Source organism: Pomacea canaliculata, linkage group LG1 (genome assembly GCF_003073045.1).
Source record: "Pomacea canaliculata isolate SZHN2017 linkage group LG1, ASM307304v1, whole genome shotgun sequence".
NCBI classification, from domain to species: Eukaryota; Metazoa; Mollusca; class Gastropoda; order Architaenioglossa; family Ampullariidae; genus Pomacea; species Pomacea canaliculata.
The window spans coordinates 968,458-994,143 of NC_037590.1; the positions used below are offsets into that span (position 1 = coordinate 968,458).

Here is a 25,686-nt window from a genome sequence, read left to right on the forward strand (position 1 = left end):
CTCAGGAACTGTGTTGGTGTTGACTACAGTCCAGTGTGTGACGACTGTCTCTACCAGTCTCCTAAAGACGATCGAGCGACAGGTTTCTTCGATGACTTGAAAAGATGAAAGACTGTGACAATGACAGAGTTAATGACGAGTAGACGAGGCTCGTTGTTGTTCTTACAATACATTCGTGGGTAGCCACACGTTCTATAAATAACGTTGTATAAATAACGTTCTATAAATAACGTTCTATAAATAACGTTCTATAAATAACGCTTGTGACAGTAGTGTCTGTGTGTGTTTATTAGCAACTGAGCAATAAATATTCTTGTTGCCGAGAAACTTTTAAATCCCAGTTGACGTCCAGTTGACGAGGTGGGCAAGGAAACCTCACAACAAACAAACAGACGACGAGGGGAGGTCAGCCTGAAGGTGTTGTGGCTGATGACGTCACACAGGTGTCGCCCCGCTAACGGCAGCCGTTGATGCCAACATCCGGCCTAAGAGTTCTTGGAGATAGTTGCTCGTATCCAGTCCAGGTAGTCCAGAACCATCATGTACACACCCGGCATTCCTTGTTCTGAGGAAGTAAACACATTCACAAATAGTTGACAACAAGTGTAAACAACAAGTGTAAACAACAGGCGCTAAGCTCACGGACTGTGACACAAACAGCGCGTAGTCGCGATAAACAATGTGATTTGTACTCCGTCTTGTACCCGGAACACGAGCATCACACACACACACAGATCATATACACACACACAGACCACACACACACAGATCATATACCCACACACACACACAGACCACACACACACAGACCACACACACACACAGCAGTTTGTTACCTCCACAAGACACCCCCCATGACGTCACGCCGTACAGCTGCCAGTGACCACCAGCTTCATGCACGAGAGGGCCACCCGAGTCGCCCTGAAACATCGTCAAGAAAACACAGGTGTAGACAGGTACACACTGATAACAGGTGCACCCGGGTATGCATGGACTCGCATGCATGAACTGACAGACACACCATCATCCCCATCGTCCTCAGTGACATCACTGAGTGACACCACTGTGTGACACCACTGTGTGACATGTCGGATGCCATCAGTCGCTCTTCTCACTTGTCTGCTCTTTCCCCGCCACGTGCTGATTGAAGGCGCCGCCACCTTTACTCCAGGGGAGGGTAGAGTGCGGCCTGTAGATGTCTTAGGACCGACCGTCTGCCAACAGCGACAACTGCGACAACTGCTGTGTGTGAGAGTGGTGTTGGTGTTGGTGTTCATGTGTGAGAGTGGAGGTTGGTTATAACGGGACAACAGCAGTGTAGCACGGGTAGCACGGGTAGTTCAGTGGCCTTCTATATGATGACACTGTCGGCTCAGGTGTGTCACGTGACTTGTACCCTGACAAGTCTCTCCTCGTGAGCTCAGCAGCTTCAGTCTTCAGTTGTTCAGGGGAGGAGAGAGGGTGAAGGTGGGGGTTGTGAGCCGTTTGGCGAGATGTAAAGAGAATGATGACGTGTGAATGTCGCAGGTAACTTTTCACCTGGAGCATTGTGTTAGCGCTGACAGGTGTGAATTACGTCATGACGGTCAGTCACGTGTCCAGTTCCCCGGGGACATTGTTCGCAAGTAAAACATTGTAAAACACTCACACACACACTCTCTCACACACACTCACTTCACACACACACAGACACAAGCACTCGCATGCACCAGTGCACGTACCCCACACGTATCCGTGCCGCCCTCCTGGTAGCCCGCACACACCATGTGCTGCAGCACTCGGCTGTTGTAGTCGCTGGTGTTGCACACCCTGGTGTCGATAAGCGGCACCGCGGCCTGCTTCAGCTTCTCAGCGCAACACGTTACTAGGCGACAGGAGGGACACGGAGGGTCAGCTGGGAGGCTTGAATCGCTGTTTACTGTTTGTACACTCGCACATGCACATGCACCACTCACTCACTCAGACCACTCACTCACACTCGCCACTCACTCTCACCACTCACTCGCTCACACCACTCGCTCTCTCACGCTACTCATTCTCTCACTCACTCACGCCACACTCACACCACTCACACTCACACCACTCACTTACTCAAAGCACTCACTCAAGCCACTCTCTCACTCTCACACCATTCAATCACACCACTCACTCACTCTCGCCACTCACTCTCTCACACCACTCACACTCACACCACTCACTTACTCAAAGCACTCACTCAACTCTCTCCACTCTCACACATCGAAGCCAGTGATGTACATCATGGTCCCAGGCGACAGCGCTGCTGACGGCGGACAGACCAAGCTGACGTAATCATCCGGGTGAGCAGGTGACGCCAGGTGTACAAGGGCCACGTCATTCTCTGACGTCAGGGAAACATATTCGGGGTGGATGATGATGCGGCTGATGTTAAAGAGCTGCTGATGAGGGTCAGAGGTCCTCAGCGAATGCAGTCCGGCCATCACACTCCAGTCAGGCAGCCGCCAGTTGCTGTAACGCAAAGTGATGTCATGTCATGTCACTGACCCCAACAGGTCACAGGCCTGAGGTCACAGGCCGATGCTGTTGTTGTCAATGAAAACAGGTAGGTAATCTGGTGAGTACAGGTGTGATGCAGGTGTGACAGGTGCAGACAGAGGCCAAGAAAGTTCACCTGTCAAAGCAGTGAGCAGCAGTCAGGACCCAGGTGTCGGCGATCAGCGACCCTCCACATCGATGTTTGCCGATCATGAGCAGCGACACCTGCCAGGGCCAGCTTCCGGGCACCGCCTCTTGACCTCCCACAATCCTGTGCGCCTCCAGTGACGGGGGGATGTGGGGGCGTGACCACAGAGGCTAGAGGCTGTCAAAGGGTCAAGGGTCAACATGGTGCTCTTGGTGCCAAGGTTTCCGCAAGTCATGAATACTTGCCACTGTGGTGTTGTTGTGGTAAAGCTTGTTTATTATGTCTGATTATATGTAATTACACAGAGCTGTGATGTTGTGCTCTTATAAACTGTCGATGTGTGCTGGTACCAGGAGACTAAACCAATCGCTCGATTGCATGCTTCTACTGCACTATCCTTATATCGGGTGTGGTACTCATGAGTCAACTCTATCTTTATATCGGGTGGTGGTACCTCTAAGCTCTATACTTATATCGGGTGGGTACTCACGACAAAACGTCTCGTCTCCGCCGCTGGAGCAGTCGTCAACACCGTCACACACTGCGCTGTGGGGGATACAGCTCCCAGGGTTGCAGGTGAACTGGTCAGGGCCACACCTGGCTGCAAGACCAACTGTTGGTCATCTTCTGTGTCAGGCATCTCTTAACGTGTTAGGGTGGGAGATGTAGAAAGGTTCTTGTTTGGGTGTTTGTTTGAGAGATACGGGTGGCTGGACTTTGTGCTGTGAAGAGCCTCCCACTTGAAACACACCTGTCACTTACCTGTCGGTCTGTGGAAGATGAAAGTCGCATTGAATCCGATTCCCGCCACTTCCGCGTCAGACACGAACTTGACCAGCGCCATGTTGGATGTGGTGGTGACGTCATCAGGGGGGCGCTCGCCACACAGAGTGCGCATGGCAGTGCTGTGAGGTAAACAGGAAGTTGACGACAGACAGCAGCAGGGTGAACAAGAAAAAGAGAAACACGGGAAAAAAGAAATGTAGAACAAAAAGAAAGGTCAGGGTTCAGTCTACATGTGTACAGTGTGCTGTTCACCAGTGAACACGTTCACAGCAGACGAGAAGGACGGTGACAGACTCAACAAATTGCCACCACCACACCACCACCACCACACACACCACACCACCACACACCACCACACACCACCACCAGTAACACGTTTTCCTCTGACCCACCTGGTGTTTGCTCCGTCATACAGTTCCAGGTAGTCGTATTCGCACCCCGGGGTGTACTCCAGTTCGAAGCTATTGAACGTGAACGTGATGACGTAGCCGGGTGGACCAGTCACCACCCAGCGGCACGTCTGAAAACTCGGGTACAGGCTCTTTCCGTCATAGTAAGGTGACGTCACAGACCCGGGTGATGTCAGCTCAAGGGCGTGGCCATCGCAACCTGGTGCTGGTGTGGGCGTGGTCAGTGTGGTGGTGGGCGTGGTGACTGCGCGAGAAACAAACCAGTGTCAGTTGTGTGAAGTTGCCTGACCTACGTCCTACAATCCTTCAGTGTTGCTATGCAACCCAATAAAAGACAGAAATAAACAAGCTGCACGTTCCAAGAGAGGACAAACACCTTTCTTTGTCGGTGCGGCTTTGAGATCTCTTTGATGTTAGCGACGGTGCTACAAAGCGCTCACCTGACGGTGCTACAAAAAACTAACCTCACAGCCATGAAAATATCTGTAACAACACTGAGTCTCACGTGTGCTCACTGCTGTCCAAGCAATGCTAAACCCTCGGCCCTCCACCCCTGTGTCGGTGATGAGCTGCAGGAAGGCGTGTCTACCCGAGGTCAGCACCTCCCCGGAGGTACTTGCCGCAAGTTCGCTCCAGCAGCGGCGCCCGGTCGCTGGCCCCGTCGTAGATGGTCAGACTGTCCGCTCGGCACCTGGGACACGACATGGACAGCAGCAGCTAGAAATACTTTCAACGGTCGTAGTCTTCATTAGTCCATTCTCCTCAACAGTTTAAACAAGGAGCAAACACACAGCGATACACACACGAGTTGACACCTGATGTAGGTTATCGTCACGTGACTGGCGCACCGTCTGTACTTCCATCAAATATGTGATGTTGATGTTGATGTTGATGTTGATGTTGTTTATTTCTCTACAGCTACACGAGACCTGACAGGCGCGACTGTAAACTTTTCCAGAGGCCACATCAGCAACACTGTCCCCACTGTTCTCACAACACACACAAGGGAAGCAACCAACAGATACAAGGGAAGCAACCAACAGATACAAGGGAAGCAACCAAGAGATACAAGGGAAGCAGCAGGAGCAGACGACACGTCTCAGCCTCTCGATGCAAACCAAGGGAAGATGACTCCTACTCTAACGAGTCCTCCAGCTGGAAGTCGTCGAAGTGCAGGACGATGAAGGACGCGGGAGGGCCCCGGATGTGCCAGGCGCAGGTGACGAGGGCGGGGTAGTGGGGGTCCGTGAGGGAGAAGTAGTTTGGTGACGTAATCACGCCGGATACCCCGTGTACCTCCTCCACCCGCTGACAGGCGCTGGGCGTGTCCTGGGTAGACGCTGGATGTGGCGTGGTTGTGGTTGCTGTTGTTGTGCTGGTGTTGCTTGAGGCTTGCAGGCTGGCTGGCCGGCCAGGTAAGGTGAGGATGGACAGCAGCCCTGTCAACAACAACAACAACAACAACTGTCTGCTGCATACAACTCACCTCACACCCCGACTACAGCACAGCTCTGTACAGCGCTCTCACAACTCACTGGGCATGCGCTAAATAAGTAAATGAGGAGGAGGAGGAGGAGGAGAGGAGGAGGAGATCAATAGACACAGCTGTATAAACATCACATATTCACTATCACACAGCTCTATGACTGTGAAGGTTGACGTGACAGAGTCACAGTCTACAACAAATGGCACACAGTCTGTTGTCTACCTCACAGTAACACCTGAGGACAGTCACAGTCGTAGAGTAAACAGTCAACAAAACCTCATCGAGATGCAGGGAGCTGCTGGATACCTGCTAATCACACAGCTCCACGTGACATCATACCCACAGTTCTAATCACACAGCTGCACGTGACATCATACCCACAGTTCTAGTCACGCAGCTGCACGTGACATCATACCCACAGTTCTAATCACACAGCTGCACGTGACATCATACCCACAGTTCTAATCACACAGCTGTGACGTCATATCTACTATTCTAAACTGAACAGCAAGCAGCTCACCGTGTGTGGGGCACCTGCTCTCATCCTCCGAGTCGTGGCAGTCGTTGTACCCATCGCACACTGTGTCGGGGTGGATGCAGATGTTGGTGTTGTTGCAGAGGACAGCGGGGGCAGAGCACTGCCGAGGTGTGAAATGCAGCTGTGAAGCTGTAATGACAGGGTGACATCAACAACAAGCAGGCTGACACACTCACTAGTACACATACGCACTGTCAGTACAGCATCACGTGACTACACACCAATAAACACATGCAGGGGTCAAAGGTTCAAGTCGTGCACCTGATGATGTCTCAGTTTTCACCTGTGACCCTGAGTGACAGTAGGCTCACCTTCAGTAGCTCCCTGTGCTCCGCGAGGAGTAACAAGGAATAAACTAAACTAGAACTTATTAGCGGGTGAATAGAATTGCCTATGCGGGTGGTGGGGTGGGTGGGTGGTGACAGTAGTGGACACTCCATTCTACCATTGTACCACAAGTGGACGGAGCTCGGTCATTAAGTACATTTGGGACACGTGAGTAATGAAGACATTTATGCCGGTATAAGTAAGGTGACCAGACGTTTCGGGGGCGAAAGCGGGACACGTGCCGATGATGGCGTCGTCACCGGTCAAAGAACGCCGAAAAAAGTGATTTTTAAAGACAACCGGCACATTTGATGGACTTGCCAGAAAGCGAAAGCGGGACATTGGGCGTCCTGCCCGATAACAGGCGGGACACGAGGTCAAAAGCGGGACGTCTGGTCACCTTAGTATAAGGTAAGTTTACCTGAGAGGGTAGCGAGGTACCACAGTAGCACAGGTGTGTGGGAAAGGTGCTGCACCCTTGTCATCTTCCCGCTCGTCAGGCCTGCAGCACGTGTCACACACAGACACTGGAGGCTGGCTGGTCACACACAGACTGGTCACACAGAGTGGTCACACACCACCAGCAGACTGCTGACTACAGGACGTCACAAACAGCCACGCACGTCACAGCATTACGCACCAGGCCACACACAGCCTCCCTGACGACTGGGCCACCCATCACCACACAGTCGGGTATGGAGCAAGACTAACGACACAGGTATGGCCATCTCAACCCACAGCTAGGGGCGTCCCTCAGGTACTCGGTGATACCCGACTTGTCGCCAGAAGCGGGTGACACAGACTTGTTTACACACATAACGACGTGGACAACGAGAACATTCGTCACAGACCTAGACTGCTCTGTGGAGGGCAAACCCGTGTACCGAGCTGTTATCAACTAGCACGATGAACCACTTGATGTAAGATGATGTGACAAATGTCAGCTTGTAAAGTGCGGCTTGGGAAAGTTCACTACAGCTGTGTACTATATATAGTGTCAGCACTGGAGTGCAGCTGTGTAAAGCCGTGTACTAGTGTCAGCAATAGTTACTACCTTGGAGTGCAGCTGTGTACAGCTGTGTACTAGTGTCAGCGCTGGTTACTACCCTGTATACAGCTGTGTACAAGTCCAAGACAACCTGTCTTAAGATGATCGTCATCAAATCTCGTCAGGAGCTGCTTACCTGTATATTTATGAGAAGTCTGTTTAATCATTTCCAGTTTCACTTGTTTATCGGACAAATGTTGACAGCAGGTGGAAATAAATGAGCTGAGGGCTCGTGCATGAGACGTGCACAGCAAGGAGGGGGGAGGGGGAGGTTGGTGATGTCACGTGTCCACCATCGTCATGTCCTTGTGTCTAGTCACGTGAGCTTGCCATGTTGTTCAGTTTTACTTTCATTCGTCCTCTGATCGTCATCCGGGCCAAGAGACTAACAGCGCTGTTCTTGATGTAGGAAGCTTCTGGAAACTGTGAGATACCCGGCGTCAGCAGCGACAGGTAGATGTGGGTCAGTAGGTCAGTATGTCGGTCAGTAGGTCAGTGTGTGGGGCGCTGGGAAACTATGGGCTGGTGATTGGGAACATCAAACACAACAAAAACACAGACAGCAAGACTGGTTGTGACATTGTATTACGTGTTGTGACATTGTACACTGTAACAGTTAGTAGTGTTGTGGTTACAGCATTACATCGTCATTACACGTTTATCACACGTCTGCCCACAGCTGGAGCTCGCGTCTACCCACAGCTGGATGACACTGTCACTGTCTAAGCTGCAGCTCCTTGTGGTGCTTGATGACGTCAGCAATCCAGGGCAGGTGAGACGTGACGTTGGTGTAGACGCCGGGCTGGTGTCGAGCAGCACAACCTTTACCCCAGGACACGATACCCCCGAGTACCCACGCGCCACCTCGTAGACACACGTACGGACCCCCAGAGTCGCCCTGACAGACACGTGACACGAGCACATGACGTCACTCACATGTTTAGTAAATGAGGGGCAACAATGTTTGACAAATCAGGAACAAAGATGGCGTTTAGTCAAAGAAGGAATGAAGAGCGTGCCTGCGATCGTCAAGACAGAATATTTCAGCACAGAGTACAACGCCTGGTACAGACTTGCTGACAGACATGTGTACACTTTGTGTAAATGGCGACTGCGGATAATTGAAGGTGTGTGTGTGTGCGTGCTCCACCTACCCACCCCACCCCACCCACCCCACCTTACCTTGCACGCGTCACTGCCTCCCAGGATGAAGCCGGCGCAGAAGTTGTCGGTCGTGATGGTCTCGTTGTACCAGGCGCCGCACAGCGTCTTGTCCACCACAGGCAGCGGCACCTGCTGCAGCACCGCGCCGTCTCCAGTGCCTGCTGGACACACGCAGCTCTTGACTGATACTAGCTCCACCGTGACACACTGACACACTCCAATAACACACCAGTAACACAGTGACACACACAGTGACACATCCCAGTCACACACCAGTGTCAGTCACCTGTCAACAGTTGTATAACCAGTACACAGGCGTTGACACAGTACACATGACACACCACAGCAAGACACCATCCTGACACACTCTTTGCTCACCGAGAAGAAAAGTAAAAACGTCTCTGTCTCTCTCTCTCTGTGTCGCCGTTCTATCAACGTGTCATGATTGTCATGACAGTTGACATTTAACAGCAATGACACTGTGTGTCACATGCAGTGTAGTGTCGAGGTTGTGTTACCGTTGTCATGTCACCACCACCGTCACCTGCTCCACTATCGTAACACGTCACTGTAATGGTTGTCACTGTCGGTGTCACCATGTCTCTCACCTCTGGTCTGACCCCAGCCTGTGACGTAACAGTCGTGTCCGTCTGTCACGGGGTCAAGACACTTCTCAGGCAGACACACTGGGGTCAAGGTCACTCCATGGCGAGGCGTTCCCATGCGAACCAGAGCAATGTCGTTACCATGGCGACTGAAGTTGAACTCCGGGTGCACGAAGACCTCACCGACTGTGGAGTCGAACTCCGCGGAGTCTCTAGCGGTGGTCACGTAGTCCCCCAGCCGCACCTGCCAGTCGGACGGAGTCTCGGAGCTGAACACAGGATGATCGCTGTGAGTGCACCCTGCAGGTGCCGTGCAAAGACTACTACGTCATCCTTTATGACAGCCTAAAGGCAGGTCACGTGATCCGTTATGAGAGCCTAAAGCGAGGTCACGATCCTTACCTGTCATCGCCCTCTGCTGTTTGAGGTCAGAGACAGAACAGAAATTCAAACTTACATTTGGGATGAAAGTTTTACAGTAACATATTAAAGAAGTTTATGAATAACTTTATTTTAGAAATATTTGGTGATAAACCCCGGAGAATGCTTCTCAGACAGAGCTGGTAGCCTCGCAAAGGCTTGTGGGTGAGCTCTGTGATTGGTCAGTAACACGGGTAGCCAGGGTTTTGACCTTTGAGTGACTCACACATCAAAGCAGTGCGCCGCCGTGAGGATCCATTGTGAGGCGATGAGACTCCCCCCACAGTGATGACCAAACTGACCGTTGTCCTTCCGATGACGTAGCGACACCATCCATGGCCACGCCCCTTGCGCAGCGTCACTTCCGCCCACGATGCGCGTCGCGAGGCGTTTCTTGCTCATCCCGCAGCCTGCAGCAGGAGACAACAGGAGTGACACAGGAGTCATACAGGAGTGACACAGGAGTCACACATGAGTCACACAGGGGTCATACAGAAGTGTCTGCATGCTTCTGGGGGAAACGTCAAGAAAGGTCCAAAGGACTGCGAGCCGAAGATCACAGCCTCCATGCGATAATTAACTAAAAGTTCTCATCCACCCAAAGGTCACGTGGCAATGTGGCAGGTACCCAGGTGTTTTCATCCAAACACAAGACTTACTAGGAACCAAAGTCTGTCAGCAGCTGAACCCAACGGCACAGGTGTCGGCAAGACCTCCACACTTACCTGCAGCACTGACGCTCCCCAGGCGACACTCGCTGACGTCAGAACCCTGCCGGAACTCGCTGAGCTCATCGTCCTGACACGTGACCACCAGCTGACCGGAACATCTGCTTGCACCTGACCTGACACACGATTGTTTACACAGGTGACGGCGTCACGCTCTCAACAGGGGGACCACACAGCAGCACACTGTGAACACTTGACGATGTGAACACTTACACTGTGAACAGTGTGATAGCAGGTACACACCACAGGGGTACGATGTGAAACAATTACATAGCAATTGTACAGTATGGAAAGGTAGAACGTGAGAATAGTAAGACACGAGAATAGTGAGACATGAGAATAGTGAGACATGAGAATAGTGAGACATGGAGGTAACTGTGTACAGGTGCAGTCACGTGACGGTGTCTTCCCGCTGCACTCACACAGACGCACGCACGTCCTCAGCCGATCACCTGTGTAGAAGGTTACTGAGTACAAGACTGGGGTGGATGTATAATATTTGAGGATGTCGGGTGGTGTATACGAGTTACCTCGCTTTCTGCCAAAGACACCGCCACACGCTGTCCTCACTTCCGGTACAGGTGAGGTCGTCCTCCCACGGCGTCTCCTGACCTCGTGACACTGATGTCCATCCTAGAGACCGTCTGTCCAGCAAAGCACAAAGTTCAGACCGAGATCACACGATATATTCCTTTTATTATTATCTTCAAGTCCCACTTCCACCGAGTGACAGAATAACTTGAGGAAGTGACAGACGCGGGGACAGCAAGGGTTCCGTCCCTTGACGTGCACTGGACTGTGGGTTGAGGAAGGAAGGAAGGCAAAACAGAAAATAATGGGGGAGGGGAGACTAAACGGAGGGAATGGGGGAGCAAGATAATTCACGCAAGATAATTCGCAGATGGTCTGTGTACACCACTGCTCTCTTACCTGTAGCCCAGCTGTCTGCAGATGACGTCAGCGAGGACAGTGGGGTCAGAGGTCGTGTCGGTGCAGATGGACCCCCAGCGACCTTGGCGGTACACCAGCACCCGGCCCTCGCGCTGCGTCCCCCCCTCCAGGGCCACTGGACAGACGACAAGACGACATTGACCGTTACACCTGGGACACACGTGTGTAGCCTCGTGTTCACAGGCACAAACAGGAGGCCACCACACAGGTGCACAGACAGGTGCACAAACTACACACAGTTCGCCTCCAGTTCACAGTTCGTCAGCAGCAGCCTCGCTCTGGAGCTCTACAGCCAACGTCTACACAACAACATCAGCTCCACAAACACCACAGCCAGCACTGGACACAAGACTTCACTAATGTGTGCGTACAGAAGGTATTTCCGGTATTTATTTACACAACAATCAAGTCAGACACAGTGACGACTACCTTTGCCGCAAAACGTTTCACTTTCATCGCTGTTGTCGCCACAGTCATCTACTCCGTCGCAAGTCCATCCAACAGGCACACAGAAGATTCGATGGTCGCACAGAAACTGATGTTCTGGACAAGTGGTTCCTGCAACACACATTGAAATATTGTTTGTTACATGTATTCTTGAACTCTGACCCTTGACATGAGGACACAGTGTGGGAGGGACAGTAGGACTGCACATATCATCGTTAAATCGTCATCAGCGCATCTTCATCGTCTTGTGTGGACGGTCAATGCTCTGTGCAGGTGACTGCTTGTCAAGGGCCAGCACTCGTGGGGTGGGTCAGTCTGGGTGCGTGAGCAGCCAGGGACAAGTGGACCTACCAGCGGGCCGGCCAGAAGGTGAGGAGGGAGGCGAGCAGCGGACGGCGGCGGACAGGACGGACCACGGCCCGCAGTCGGCATCTGCAACACAACCAGTCGACTGGTCACGTGAACAAAGCAGCCACACGTGATTGGCGTCTACACCTGGTGTGTTGGTGAGACACTACATCAGCTACATCACAGAGTGACCGTCAGCACGTGCACACACGTCACACACACGTGACTAGACACTCGCACATAGGCTAAGTGACTAGACACACAGTGAGTCACTTGTAGATATAATGACTACACCTCTAGCAGGGCTTCTGCTTACGCAAAAAATTGCGTACAGTACGCATTCAAAGTTCGGAGGACCCCTTCAATTTTCGTCAATGGGGTCCCATTCAAATTTGGGCGAAGAACAGGGACCCCTTAAAATCTGAAGAAGGGGTCCCTGGGACCCCAAAGAATTTAGCCTTAGCAGAAGCCCTGGCCTCTAGTATACATAGATGTATACGTGCACGACTATAGACACATAACTGACAGTACATGCGCAAATAACGTGAGAGAGAAGGATGGAGAGAGAGAATGATGGAGAGAGAGAGAAGGACGGAGAGAGAGAAAAGGATGGAGAGAGAGAGAGAAGGATTGAGCCAGAGGAAGAGAGTTGTAGCGAAGTGAACACCTGTGACTTGCAGACACTGTGAAAGTGAGTTCTCGGACCCTGTACAGTGGAACTTCCTGTTCCACACCGGAAGCAGTCTCTTCCTGTCTCTTCCAGGAAGAAGAGTCTGTGAAAAGAAGAAGGCAGCGTAAAGAAGATAAGATGAAGGCAATATAAAGACAATGTTCATCAAAAAGACAACAGAACAGGCGACAGTGGAGCAGCCTCTCAGTCTTTCGCTGAAAGCAGCAGTGGGTGGGTGGGTGGGTCACGTGACTGTCAGCCACTGAGACTGAAAACAGTTCCGTGTGTCCTGGTGTATGTGTACAGGTGTTAGTGAACCACATGTAGTATATGTGTGTATATATGTAGTATATGTGTATAGTATATGTCTGTATGAGTCAACACACGATTGTGTTTACAGTTGTTAGTGAACCACGTGTACTATATTTGTGTATATATGTGTGTGTAGTATATGTGTGTATAGTATGTGTGTAGTATATGTGTGTAGTATATGTGTGTAGTATATGTGTGTAGTATATGTGTATAGTATATGTGTGTATAGTATATGTGTGTAGTATATGTGTGTATAGTATGTGTGTAGTATATGTCTGTATGAGTCAACACACTATTGGCGACGTGTGTGGGTGGACGGCCGTCTGTCTGCCGAGACCAACACTTAGCCTCTTGCCAAGTTCTCCGCTCTTAGTCTCGGCGAGCCTAAACATAGAATGTGACTAAACCGGAAGCTTTGTAGTCTCCTGCCTCGTTTTAGTAGTTAAGTGGAAAGATGGTGGCAACAGTGCAGTCACACAAGTTCGTGGCGTTTCACAGCCGAGAGCCACACCTCAGTCAGGTGTAACCACGGAAACAAACACTGACTGCATGCAGGGGAGGCTGGGGGTGGGAGGAGTAGACAGCAAGTGTGAAGTAGATACAGTAGAGCGGACAGTAGGAGTAAAGGGGCGGGGTAGGGGTAGGGGTGCCATCAATGTATGACGTGTCAACTGACGCCCACCCACCCCTCACCCGCCTGACGGGAGGTGTCGAAGCTTTTGACGCGGCGGGTGTGAGGTTCATGAATATTCATGAGCGGAGGCGGCGTCACGTGGTGAGAACAGGTCGCTGTGTCTTGCTCTGATTGTCTCCAAGTCCTCCACAGTTCAGTGTTCACACCAGGGAGGCGTTGATCCTGAGACAGGTTAATGACCTTTCTTGTGATTAACATCCTTCGGCATTTCTATCACAAACAGGGCGATGTCTGACCTTTCAACTCTCTCCCTCCGGTTTTAACTATTCTTTCTTTCTGTTAAAATCCGTTAATACTTTTTAACGAAAATAATTTTTCAGTTGAAGAGTTCAGTTAATAACTGTTTCATTTCGCTGAACGTTTGTATTTCTCGGAGTCTTGCCTCAGTTCAGCTTGTTTCTCCTGTAGGTGAGTAGGCGAGGTGACCAGGCCCCGTATGCATGTAGACCGGAGAAGGGGTCTAATCGGTAATAGAGCTCATCCGGGTGGATAGGAGCGAAAAATTCGTATGCACGAGAGCCCGGAGAAGCTGTCCGGTCTGGCTTCTCGCGTATAAAGTTATCGGCGGCCCCGGGGCTGTGTAACTCGCTATCCGGGACTCACTCACTCACTCACTCACTCACTCACTCACTCAGACTTTTTTATTTGTCACTGTCAGATTTGAACACACCACCTTTCAGTCTTCAGACCTCGTCTCTAACCACCAGGCTATTCAGCCGTTACCAACTAACGTGTCTAAAGTTCGTGAAAAAGTCAAGTTCGCTGTTTACAACAATGAACAAATCCGCTGAACCGAGACGCACACGCCCCAGAACCGGTGACGTCATCGACAACGAGGCTGCTGTTAACGAAGATGACTAGTGCACGACGGACCACAAACACTCTGCTACTGTCCCCCTAGGTACCTCCAACTGCCAGGAACACACACGTCATACTCAATGGAGTGAACAAGATCGGAGTGACAGACGGCAACAACCTACCCGATCCTCTCCCCTCCAGACATCATTGTACGCGTGGTCAGAGTTGCCTGCCCAGTCAATGAGGACATCGAAACGGACAACAGTACCCTACAAAGAACACCAACAAGAAATAAGTGACAAGATGGCCGGTCCTCCACAGTTCATGACAATTGCTATCCCATAATGTCGAGGACTTTGTGTGGACGGCAAGACACAAGCAAGACAAGGGAGAGAATAAGTTCCACTGACCCAGTGACTACGCGACACGAGGTGTCCGTGCTAACGGTCACCAGGACACAGCACGGGACTCACCCGTGAAAATATTTCACATCTTCAACTGCGACATCGACGGTTTGCTCGTGAAAACACACGATCCTGGCTTTGTACAAAGCATTAACGTGTTTGTTATTGTGTCTTACAGACATTGCTTGACGTCAGCAGTACACTGCAATGTTTCTCTGACTTCCAACGATACTTCAGTCCTGCTTCTACACTTACATCGCAAGGAAGAGCTGCCGGCCGATATCCTTGTTTTAGTAAAAAATGTATTTAATAAGTTTTTGCATAGACTGCAGTGTACGGTTGACAATTTGATTTGATTGCAATTTGACACCGAGTTTAACGAGACAAGTTCTGGACTTAAACCCACAGATGAAACGCAGGGTTCGGAGACAGACCAGGAGGAGATCGATCCTCGGCCCAGAACCGGATCCGCTGGGGTGGTATGGTTGCGGCACTAGGAGGACAAAGGAGACTAAAAAGATAAGTGGGTTTGTGTGTGTGTGTGTGTGCTGCTTCCACCATTTTGTAAGTCTATGATCATGTTGAAAGCACAGTTACATCTGGACTTACAGGCCTACCACAGAGACGTTAATATTCGAATACCACTTCTACCTACCGCAGCGTTCTCATGGCAACCTACTATTTCTACCTACGCATCTGGTTTTGTAACATCATTTCTCATCTCCATCTCTTCCCCAGAAGCACATTTTCCCGAGTTCCTCGACCATCTCACCGGAACATGGAGATGAAGCTGAGTTTGTAAGGTGGCCAGTGACAAATCACTGTCATGTGACCCCCAGCTTTCATGCTCGTTGACCAACGGTGACCTCGCCACCAGCTCTGTCCATTTTTCACGGTTCCTCAAAGCCCCATGGGGAGTTAATCACACCAGCGCTGTCCACACTTTCCATGTATCCTCCTCCCTGTATCTTTCCTCTTCTTCGGTCTTCTCTTCTCCACTTTCCTTATTGTTTGGGCATCGTGGTGTTGATTCCCTCTCCGATTTAAAACAAATGATATCACAGATGGTTGGCCTCTTCGAAAGTGAGACGTTTGCGATTTGTTTGTGGCTGTCGAACCTTTGCAGTCAGATGTTCCGAAATGTTTGTAAAGGAGACATGCAGGACATATAAGTCACAGGGCAGAGACATTCATTTTGTCCTTTTCAGTTCGGAAAAGAATTAATTGCAGCTGATATAAATTGCATCAAGCCTTATGAAACTGATATAAAGCCTTGTGGTTACTACTTCATAGCAGCTCTCAGTTCCACGTTCGCTTGGCCCAGTGACAAGAAAAAGCTCTTCTAGGAGCCTAGAGCCAGTAAACCACTCACAGTTAGCCCATTCAATGTATCATCATCGTTATTTCCTAAGATAGCACTGTCATAATCCACTTAACGGAAATTGGTCATGAAGCCTTTGTTGAAGCGAGACATTCGATGAGATAAAATCTGAGAAGAAGGGGAACTGCCAGGGTCAAGACTGGAACTGTTTTCCGGTCAGACAATGTTTCAAAGTACAGCACCCTTTCCTTTCTTTAGCAACCAGTAGTTGAGACAAACACAAATGTTTAGCTTAGTCTCGGGATTTTTTCTAAACCAAGTATATTTGACGGCGCCATCGTTAGGACAAGGAAAGGACTTTCTTTGAAGTTATAAGTTGTCGGTAGCCGTGAGATCAGATCCCGTCCCCAACACACCTTTTTTTTTTTTATTACCTTCTTTTCCGTACTCCCACCCGGCTAGCCTCTTGGTGACAAATTATGGGTAATGATCAGTAATGCAGTGGCGTAGGAAGATGTTCGGCGTTGGGGGGGCAAACTCCCTGCTGACAGTGAACGGCGTTCGCACTCGCACGGTGATGACCGTCTCCTCTCTACGTTCCCCTACCTTTCTTCTGTTCTTTGCTCTTTGTGAGGAATTACGTCTCAAATATTGGGGGGGCAAAAGATATTCCTGCCCCCCCCCCCGTATTTTCATTGGGGGGCTGCCCCCGCTGCCCCCCTGGTTCCTACGCCACTGTCCAATGGAAAATAAAGTAAACTTAGACATAATATTAATACTTGAATTTAAATTGTAAGGCGCTTGTAAATGTTTGCTGAATGCACCACACGTGAAGTATTGCAAAACAAACCTACATACAAAACATGTAAACAAGAAACATGTAGACAAAATGAAACCCTAGAAATGAAAGGCTCTACATACTTTGTAATTTCATTATCTATTCAACTCTACAAAAATTTGCTGACCAATGTAGAAATAATTTATCACTTTAATTTACTCACAATCTCAATGTCTTAAAGTTCCATTCTTTACTGACATCAACAAATAAAGAGACCCTTATTAGATGAGCTAAGTTTGTTTACCTAGGACGGTAAACTAGAAGAAATAAGAGAATATGTATATGTGTGTGGAGGTGGGAGGTTTACATATATACCTCTTCGTGCATCAGGTTGCACATAAGGCCTCAACCAGAGTCCGCCACCGATGTCGATTGGCTGAAACCCGCTCTAGGTGACCCCATGTCCAGCCCTTTCCCTTCATCTCCCTTTCCACTGTTCTTCTCCAAGTTTCCTTTGGGCGGCCTCGTTTTCTTCGGCCGTCTGGAGTCCATCGTAGGGCGACTGTGGAGAGGTCTGCTGTCTGCTGGCGGAGCACATGTCCAATCCATCGCCAACGCCTTCGTTGAACCTGCGTGGTGATGGACTCGGTTTCAGTTCTTTCGGTGGAGTTCTTCGTTGGTGATGGTGTTTGGCCAAAAGATGTTAAGTATGCGCCTGAGGCATCTGTTTTGGAAGACGTCAAGCTTGTTACTGATGGTTTTGGTCATCTTCCATGATTCTGATCCGTAAAGGAGGGTGCTGATCACATTTGACTTGAAGATTCTCAGTTTGATCTTCTGGCTGATGTTTTTTGCCTTCCATGTGCTCCTGAGTGAGGCGAAGGCCTGGCTGGCTTTCGCCAGTCGGGCTCGAATCTCCACCTCCGCATCCCCGGTGTTTGACATTTTGGACCCAAGATAGGAGAAACTGTCAACTTCCTCAATCTCTTCTCCATTTAGTTTGATGCTGTCTTGGACTCTGGCGTTCACTCTCATACTTTTCGTTTTCTTTGTGCTGACCTTCAAGCCAAGGTTTCCAGCTATTTCTGAGAAGGCCTTTGTTTTTTCCTGCATGTCTTGGTGGCGGTGTGACAGCAGGGCAATGTCATCAGCAAAGTCTAAGTCTTCCAGCGTTGTTGTTGCTGTCATAGTCATGGTCCATCTGATCCCTCTCCTCTCACTGTCGGTGGAAGTCTTCATGATCCAGTCCATGGCCAAGATGAAGAGGAACGGCGACAGAATGCAGCCCTGCTTCACCCCGGTACTGACGTTGAAGGGGTCTGTGAGCTCTGTGTCACAGACAACCTGGGATTTGAAATCGCTGTACAGCATTGCAATGACCTGAACAAGTTTTGCAGGGACTCCGTAATGCCTCAGGATCTTCCATAAGGTCTCGCGGTGGATGCTGTCAAAAGCCTTCTCCAGGTCGATGAAATTGATGTACAGCGGTGTGTTCCATTCGTTGCTCTGCTCCAGAATCTGTCGCAGAGTGAAGATGTGCTCGGAGCAGGATCGCCCAGGACGAAATCCTGCTTGCTGTGGTCGGAGGTCTTTCTCAAGAGTTGCCGTCAGTCTTGACAAAACAATCTTGCTAAAGACCTTGCTGGTGAGGGAAAGAAGTGTTATGCCCCTCCAATTATTGCAGTCTCCAAGATCTCCTTTCTTGGGTAACTTGAAGATGAGCCCTGTCTTCCACGCAACAGGGAGCTGCCCTGATTCCCAAACTTGCCTGAAGATTTCAGTCAGCTTGGGAGCTGTCACATTTATATCTGCTTTCAACATCTCTGCTGTTTATTCCATCTGCCCCTGGTGCTTTGCCGCTCTTCATTGTCTTGATTGCTGCTGTCACTTCTTCCAGGCTTGGTGGGTCTGTGCAGATGTCAAGGTCTATAGCTGCTGGCTGGATGTCTGCAAAGCTGAGGGGGATCTGGTCTGTTCAGAACCGACTCAAAATGTTCCTTCCAGCGCTGTAGTTTTCCTGCCTCTCCCTCGATGACATTACCGTTCACGTCTTTCACTGGCACATCACTGTTCTTAAACCCGTTGTTTAGCTGTTTGTTTATCTTGTACAGTGTCTTCAGGTCATTTTTACTTGCTGCATTTTCTGCTTCATCTGCCAGTTTCTCTATGTGGTCTCTTTTGTCGGTTCTTGCCATCCTCTTTGTTTAGTTTTGTATATCTTTGTCTGAGTTGTTCTTTCAGGCGTTCAGATCTGGTGCTGTTGATTCTTTGTTTGGCTGACTTTCTCTCTTCTATCTTCTTCCATGTCTCTTCTCTGATCCACTGTTCTTTCTTTTTCCGCTGGAAGCCCAGTATTTTCTCTCCTGATTCCTGTAAGACTCGATTGAAGTCGTCTAAGGTCATCTCTTGTTGGTCTCCTAGTGCCTGGAACCTGTTCTTTACTTCCATAGCAAAGGCCCTTTTGATGGCTGGATTTTTTAGTTTGCCGGAGTCCACTCTCTGCTGACGTGCCTGTTTTCCTCGTGATCGACGTAGCTTCAGGGAAACTGTGGCTATCACAAGAGTGTGGTCACTGGCAACGTCTGCTCCTCTGTAGGCTCTAACATCTTGAAGTGAGCTCCTCCATTTTCGGTTGATGATGACATGGTCTATCTGGTTCTTTGTGATCCCATCTGGTGATGTCCATGTTGCCTTGTGGATGTCTTTGTGTGGGAAGAGTGTGCCTCCAATCAGTAGGTTGTTTTCTTCACAAAAGTCTGCCAGTCTCTCTCCGTTGTCATTGATGGTTCCGATTCCATGTTTGCCCATGACATGCTCCCTGTAGGTGTTGTCACTTCCCACCTTGGCATTGAGATCGCCGATGATAAGCAACATGTCGTGGGCTGGAACGCTTTCTGAGGCTGCTTGGAGCTGATCGTAAAAAGCATCCTTGTCTTCTGCCTCAGAGTCATTTGTTGGTGCATAGCAGGCTAGCACTGTCAGCTTGGTGTACTTTGAATGGAATCTTGCTCTCAAAAGCCTGGGTCCATAAGGCTTCCATTCCAGCAGTGCCTTTTCCGTTTTCTTGTTGAGGAGTAGAGCTACTCCTTCAGAGTGCTGAGCGTCTGATCTTCCTGAGAACAAGATGGTATGTCCTGACGCCAGTCTCCTCTTTCCCGTGCCGGTCCATCTGACCTCACTGACTCCCAGGATGTCCAAGTTGTAGTTGTCGAACTCCTTGACTAATCGGAGCATCCTGCCAGTCTGGTACAAGGTCTGGACGTTCCAGCTTCCCACCCTCAACTTTTGCCTCGGCTTCAGTAAATCCACTGTCGGGGCGCCAGCTCCCTTTCGGGTTTGGCTGTTGTCCGTCGTTAGTCCAGTCTCCTGGTGTGCTTCATTACCTCCGCCATCTATGACGAGTTGTCTGGTTTTAGTTTCTGTAACATGATTTTTTTTACATGGTGGGGTTGTTAGCCCTACCACAACCTACTTTACCTCTAGGTCAGGTGTCCACCTTAGTCGCCTCTTACGACATGCCTGGCTGGATGGCAGGGACCCTATTCTTACAATGCTTGCTAGGCAAGCATACCTCGGGGTCCCACAGGGGTTACATATATATACATAAGTAAATATGAGTATATGCGTGTGTGGATGTGGGTAGTATATCTATAAGCAAATATATGTATGTGGGGAGATTTACATATATAAGCAGAGATGTGTGTGTTGGGGGTATTAAATATATATGGATATGAGTGTGTTGGGTGGTGGTGAGTACATGTGTATATAAGAAGATACAAGTGTGCATGAGGAGGGGGGATTTTATATATACATGAAATATGAGTGAGTAAGGTGTGTGTCAGGGGGTATTTTATTATACAGATATATGTGGGGGGGATTACATATATATAAAAGCAGATATGAAGACTGTGTGTACCGGAGGGGGGGGGGAGTTTATAAATAAGCAAATATGAGGCTGTTTGTGTGTGTAGTTGGATTATATATATACATATATGAGTGAGTAGGTGTGTGTTGGTGGTATATACATATAAGCAGATATGAGGCTGTGTGGTGGTGGTGGTGGGGGGTTAATTTGTATTCATAAGCAGATACAAGTGTGCATGATGGAGAGGAATTATATTTATATATGCAAATATGAGTGAGTAGGGGGAGTGTGTCGGGGGATATTTTATGTATATGCAGATGGGGGGATTCCGGGGATATATATATATAAGCAGACGTGTGCATGTGTATGTTTGTGTATATATACATAAGCAGGTATGAGACTGTGTGTAAGAGTATTATTTTTAAATATATATATGCACATATGAGTAAGTAGGTGTGTGTATGTGTCAGGAGGTATTAGATAAATATATATGTGCAGAGGTGAGTATGTGTGTAAGGTAGGTTACATGTATATATATATAAATGCAGAGATGAGTGTATGTGCATGGGGGGTGGTTACATATTTGTATATAAGCAGATATAAGGCTGTGTGTGTGGGTGGGTGGGGGTTACACATGTATGCATAAAGCAGATGTGTGTGCGTGTGTGAGGGAGATTTATATATATACTGATATGAGTAGGTGTGTGTGTCGGGGGGGGGGGGGAGTTTATATATATGTGTGTGTGCATGTGGCTTGTGTAAGCATCATATAAGCATCAATGAGTATGTGTGTAAGGGGGGATTTTATATATGTATGCAGATATAAGTAAGAATGTATGTGTATATATCTGTGTTAGGTAAGAATGAAATAGAGGGGCAGAAACATCCCCTCCAAAACTTTTTGTTTGTTTACATGTGCTTATATACTTTGATTTATTTGATTACACATGCAGTGATGCAATTTGCATTAAAGGGCTAGAAGAAGGAAAGAACAAGTGAGTGAGGCAAAAAATTAGCTTTTAATGTATTAACTGTTACAAACTGAGTAGTGAATGTGTGTGTGGGAGGGAGATTGCATATAAGATACACAGTAATGCGTGTGAATGTATGTATATTTTGAATATCTCAATACCCTCTAAAGGGTGAAAAAAATAAAGATTCTTGAAGCATAAGCTTCACAAACTGATGACACTCTGAAAAACATGAACTAAGTGCATTGGTGAAGATCGATGTAAGGGATGAACTGAGTAGTGCTACATTACACGAAATATTTCTTCAAGAATTCTTAAAGTAGTTATAAAATGAAATCCCCACAAATACAAGCACTGGTTAAACATGACAAATGCTGTGCTTGTCTGTCCATGATAGGAACAGCTTGAACAAAATTGCCCATGTTAGTTATAAGATCATTGGTGTCAAGCAGAAGAATTTGGGTTTTTGTTGCAATTAGTAAATTGTCAGGAAATTGGCATTTACTCAATATCTGAACATGTCGCTGCAGGAGAACTTGTTTTATTAAATTGAGGCAAACCTAATGCTATTCAAAAGTGCAGAAGCAATAAATATATATATATACACAAAATCATTTCCTTTATCATTTCAACTGATGAATACTAAGTGAAAGGTGTGTGAGTGTAAGGGTATGGTCCTAGAATAGATGTAGGAAACTAGGAATTTTTTGTATCAAGCCATTCATTCTTTTACGATGAACCACTTTGTTTTGTAACTGAGCACTTGGTTTGTAACTTAGCAGACTTAAAGTTAACCTCTGGTATTACTAATGGTTGTCACTTGGTGTGCAATGAATATAAACAACATAAACTACAATGTTGCCCTCTCTAAATGCCACTCTGTGTGTTTAGCATGTGTGTAGACACTTTATAAATGCAATGAACTCCTCCATCGATGTGTGCATACTAAATAGTCTTTTGCTTTCAACTGTTAAATTATACATCATCTTGATTATCTGTGTAATAATGTAACGAATTAAACACAACCTTAGACTGAACACAGGCTATATATTGTCAATATTTACATTTCAAGGCTCAAGGCTCTTCATTTATCTTTGCACTCTGGGCACTTCTAGTGCCAACCCACATGCAGGTATTCACCTTTTGCATGTTGACTCCTCATGAATTTTTTTTTTTTTTAGGCTGCGACTGTGACTGTGATTACCAAATAAAACACGGTGTTTGAGGGAGATCTCTACAAGCAATGTCGGAACGCCTTGCCCATATGTTTATTTCTTGAACATTTTAAACTTTTGCACATGTAATATAGCCACAAGATACAACTCCCTTTGGTGGTTGACATCGCATACCCCTCTACTCTCTGACAAATCCTTTCACCAGCCCCTTTGTTTATTTTCTTTGTCTCCGCTAGTAACCTCGCAAACACCATGGTGAGAGATCGCTGCCTCACACTCTGAGTCACTTGACTCACTACAACAGGGTCAAATACCGAACATTGAGACAATGACTTGCTAATTAAGTAGGTGGGACCTCAGAGACGACAGTTCGATGTAAGGAAAGAACGAGGTGACGATAGGAAGTAGTTAGCCTCCTTCACCTCCACTGACAGCCACCGGGTTTTCCGGCAGCCAGTCCCGGAGAGCTAGTTGAGGGCGAGTAGCGCTTCGTGCATGCGGAACTCGGAGAGACCGTAATCGGGAGTAGGTCCCGAGTAGCTGTCCGGGACTAGCAGCTAATTGGAGTTATCCTCAGTCGATTTTCATGCATACGGGGCCTGAGCACAACTCACTCGTACAAAACCCTCCTAGGTTTGTGTAACGAAACATCCAGTTTCCGTCCCTTGACAGGTCGTCATAAGGCTACTGAGACAGGGGAGGGTACGACGAGCTCATGCCTCAGTCATCATGATGATGACCACGACCACGACGACACGTGCTCACAAAGGAGCATGCTCCCAGGACTGTAGACAGGTAGTAGACATGACAGCATACAGAGGAAAAAAAGGAGAAACAAGCGTGCAGCCAAGCAACAAAGGACAAAGAGAGAAAAGACAAAGAGGAATGAAGGAACGAACAGTGAGGATGGAGAGAGTCCTACACCGACAGACGAGGGCCGTCAGTCGGACAAGGATCACTCACTCACTCACCACTCGCCAGACCACTCACCTGCGGATGAGAGGTCACGTGACCACCAAAGCCCAGCTGTCTGCACGCTACACTGGCCTCACGACGTGTCCAGCCCTTGCAGCAGACGGCCTGCCAGCCTCCAGACATGCGCACTTCTAGTCTTCCGTGCTGTCTGGACGGTCCATCCACCAGGCGGACATCCAGCCGGTGCTGTCCTGTGGGGTACACGTCCTGTCAGCCACGCTGTAGTCGTCATTCACTAACTATAACTACCCTAGAGACTGGCTGTCATACACAACACTCAATGTAAGTACACGTCACGTCACATAGCTGTAGTAGCGGTAGGAAGTGACGTAAATATCACGTGTTCCTTGCTTTGGGGTCTAGTCACAGCAAGACCTTCCAGGGCCGAAAGTTCACACCCGAGGTAGGTTGATACCCAGGTGACGTAGATGGCCACCACCCTCATCAAAAAAGAACCCGAAATAAATCTTGTTTTTACACCCCAGCAGCCTGTAGGTTACAAGGCTACTTGTTTACTTCTCCATTCTACACAGGCGCGCATGCGCACACACGCACACTCACACACTCGACTACACAGCTACTCTCCCTCTCACACTTTCTCTCCCACCCACCCCACACAGAGTGACGAAGAGATAGAGAGACAATAACACAAACACTTACCCTGTGTACCCTGTGTACCCTGCAGGACACCAAGAAGCGCGAGTGTCACGAGGACGGTGACGTCAGCTGCAGCCAGAGGCATGACGGGAGATTGTGGAGGACTGCGGGCTGCAGGCTGCTGCTGTTCAGGTCATATACCCGGCATCGTCCCACCCCCTCATCACGGCTGCTCGGGGAGTTTGCCAAGACCTGAGTGACTGAAGACCGTAGCAAGGGGCGAGCACTCGCACCACTTCCTTGTTTTCCATTTTTTATATTTGTGAGGAAGTGTCGCGAGAGTGACTTCCCCTGTTTGTGCAAATACCGGCCACTCGTCAGGCCCCACAACAAACCTCACGGAGAGAAACCGCCGTTAGTAAAGGTCAGAGGTCACACCAGTGCACACACTGGCTGGAATTGGTGTGAGAATGAGAATGGGTAAACGCGGAGCAGTCTGGACCCACAGGGGCATCTGGGCGAGAATAATAACTTCCGGTTATGCTGGCGGGGCGCCACCTGCCCTCATCTCCACTAAGTATGATGAATGGCGCCCATTGACGGCCGACACTCTAATGACCTGCTTGCCACGCGGTGAATGTGGCGAGGGTGGCCCACTGTCCGAGTCCCGGGGTGTGCTGCGTCATACATCACTTAGCCTGGCGACACCCGCTGTACCCGGCACCAGGCCGGCATCTCTGCTCCAATGGCGACAACTCCTGTAAATAAACAGGGAAGGGCTCTGGAACATTCAGCGCGTAGGTGCGAAAAGCAAGACTGCATTACACTGGGATACATCACGATGACCTCAGGGGACAACTGAGTTACCCGTGTAGCTGTCGGGTGGGCAGGTCACATACACTTACACATTCAGAGAGACTTCATTGACAAGATTTGTATTAACACGAGCTCGACACTCAGCCTGGAGACAGGGTGGTAAGACAGTGCATCACCCACACACTGCCCACGCACACAGGTCGCCCACACCTTGTCTTCACGTGTCACGTGACCTGCCAGTGGACAGGTGGGTGGCACCCGATGGAATGGCTGGTATTAGTTGTAACTAAGGCACGAGAGGAATCGACCTCTGACCTTTCTCGTCCCCCGAGATTGTTGTGAACATACTTAAGCTCTTGTCTTCCACACACATCCATTGTTTTGCTCGCA

The 25,686-nt window shown here is 49.0% G+C and overlaps 1 protein-coding gene across 1 annotated transcript; it reads right to left on the minus strand.

Moving 5' to 3' along the window:
- Nucleotides 1-270: 270 nt before the first annotated feature.
- Nucleotides 271-25,686, minus strand: LOC112576405 (suppressor of tumorigenicity 14 protein-like). Its single transcript, XM_025258779.1, has 24 exons — nt 24,544-25,686; nt 23,899-24,074; nt 12,588-12,693; nt 11,924-12,004; nt 11,555-11,683; nt 11,105-11,240; nt 10,705-10,818; nt 10,172-10,290; nt 9,673-9,856; nt 9,030-9,295; nt 8,440-8,582; nt 7,977-8,155; nt 7,264-7,316; nt 5,865-6,011; nt 5,003-5,297; nt 4,364-4,527; nt 3,841-4,102; nt 3,425-3,567; nt 3,091-3,263; nt 2,651-2,832; nt 2,236-2,487; nt 1,722-1,929; nt 837-921; nt 271-565 (listed from the first exon to the last, which is right to left on the minus strand). Exons 1-24 carry the CDS (start codon nt 24,623-24,625, stop codon nt 486-488), a joined length of 3,759 nt encoding a protein of 1,252 aa, XP_025114564.1. The 5' UTR covers nt 24,626-25,686; the 3' UTR covers nt 271-485.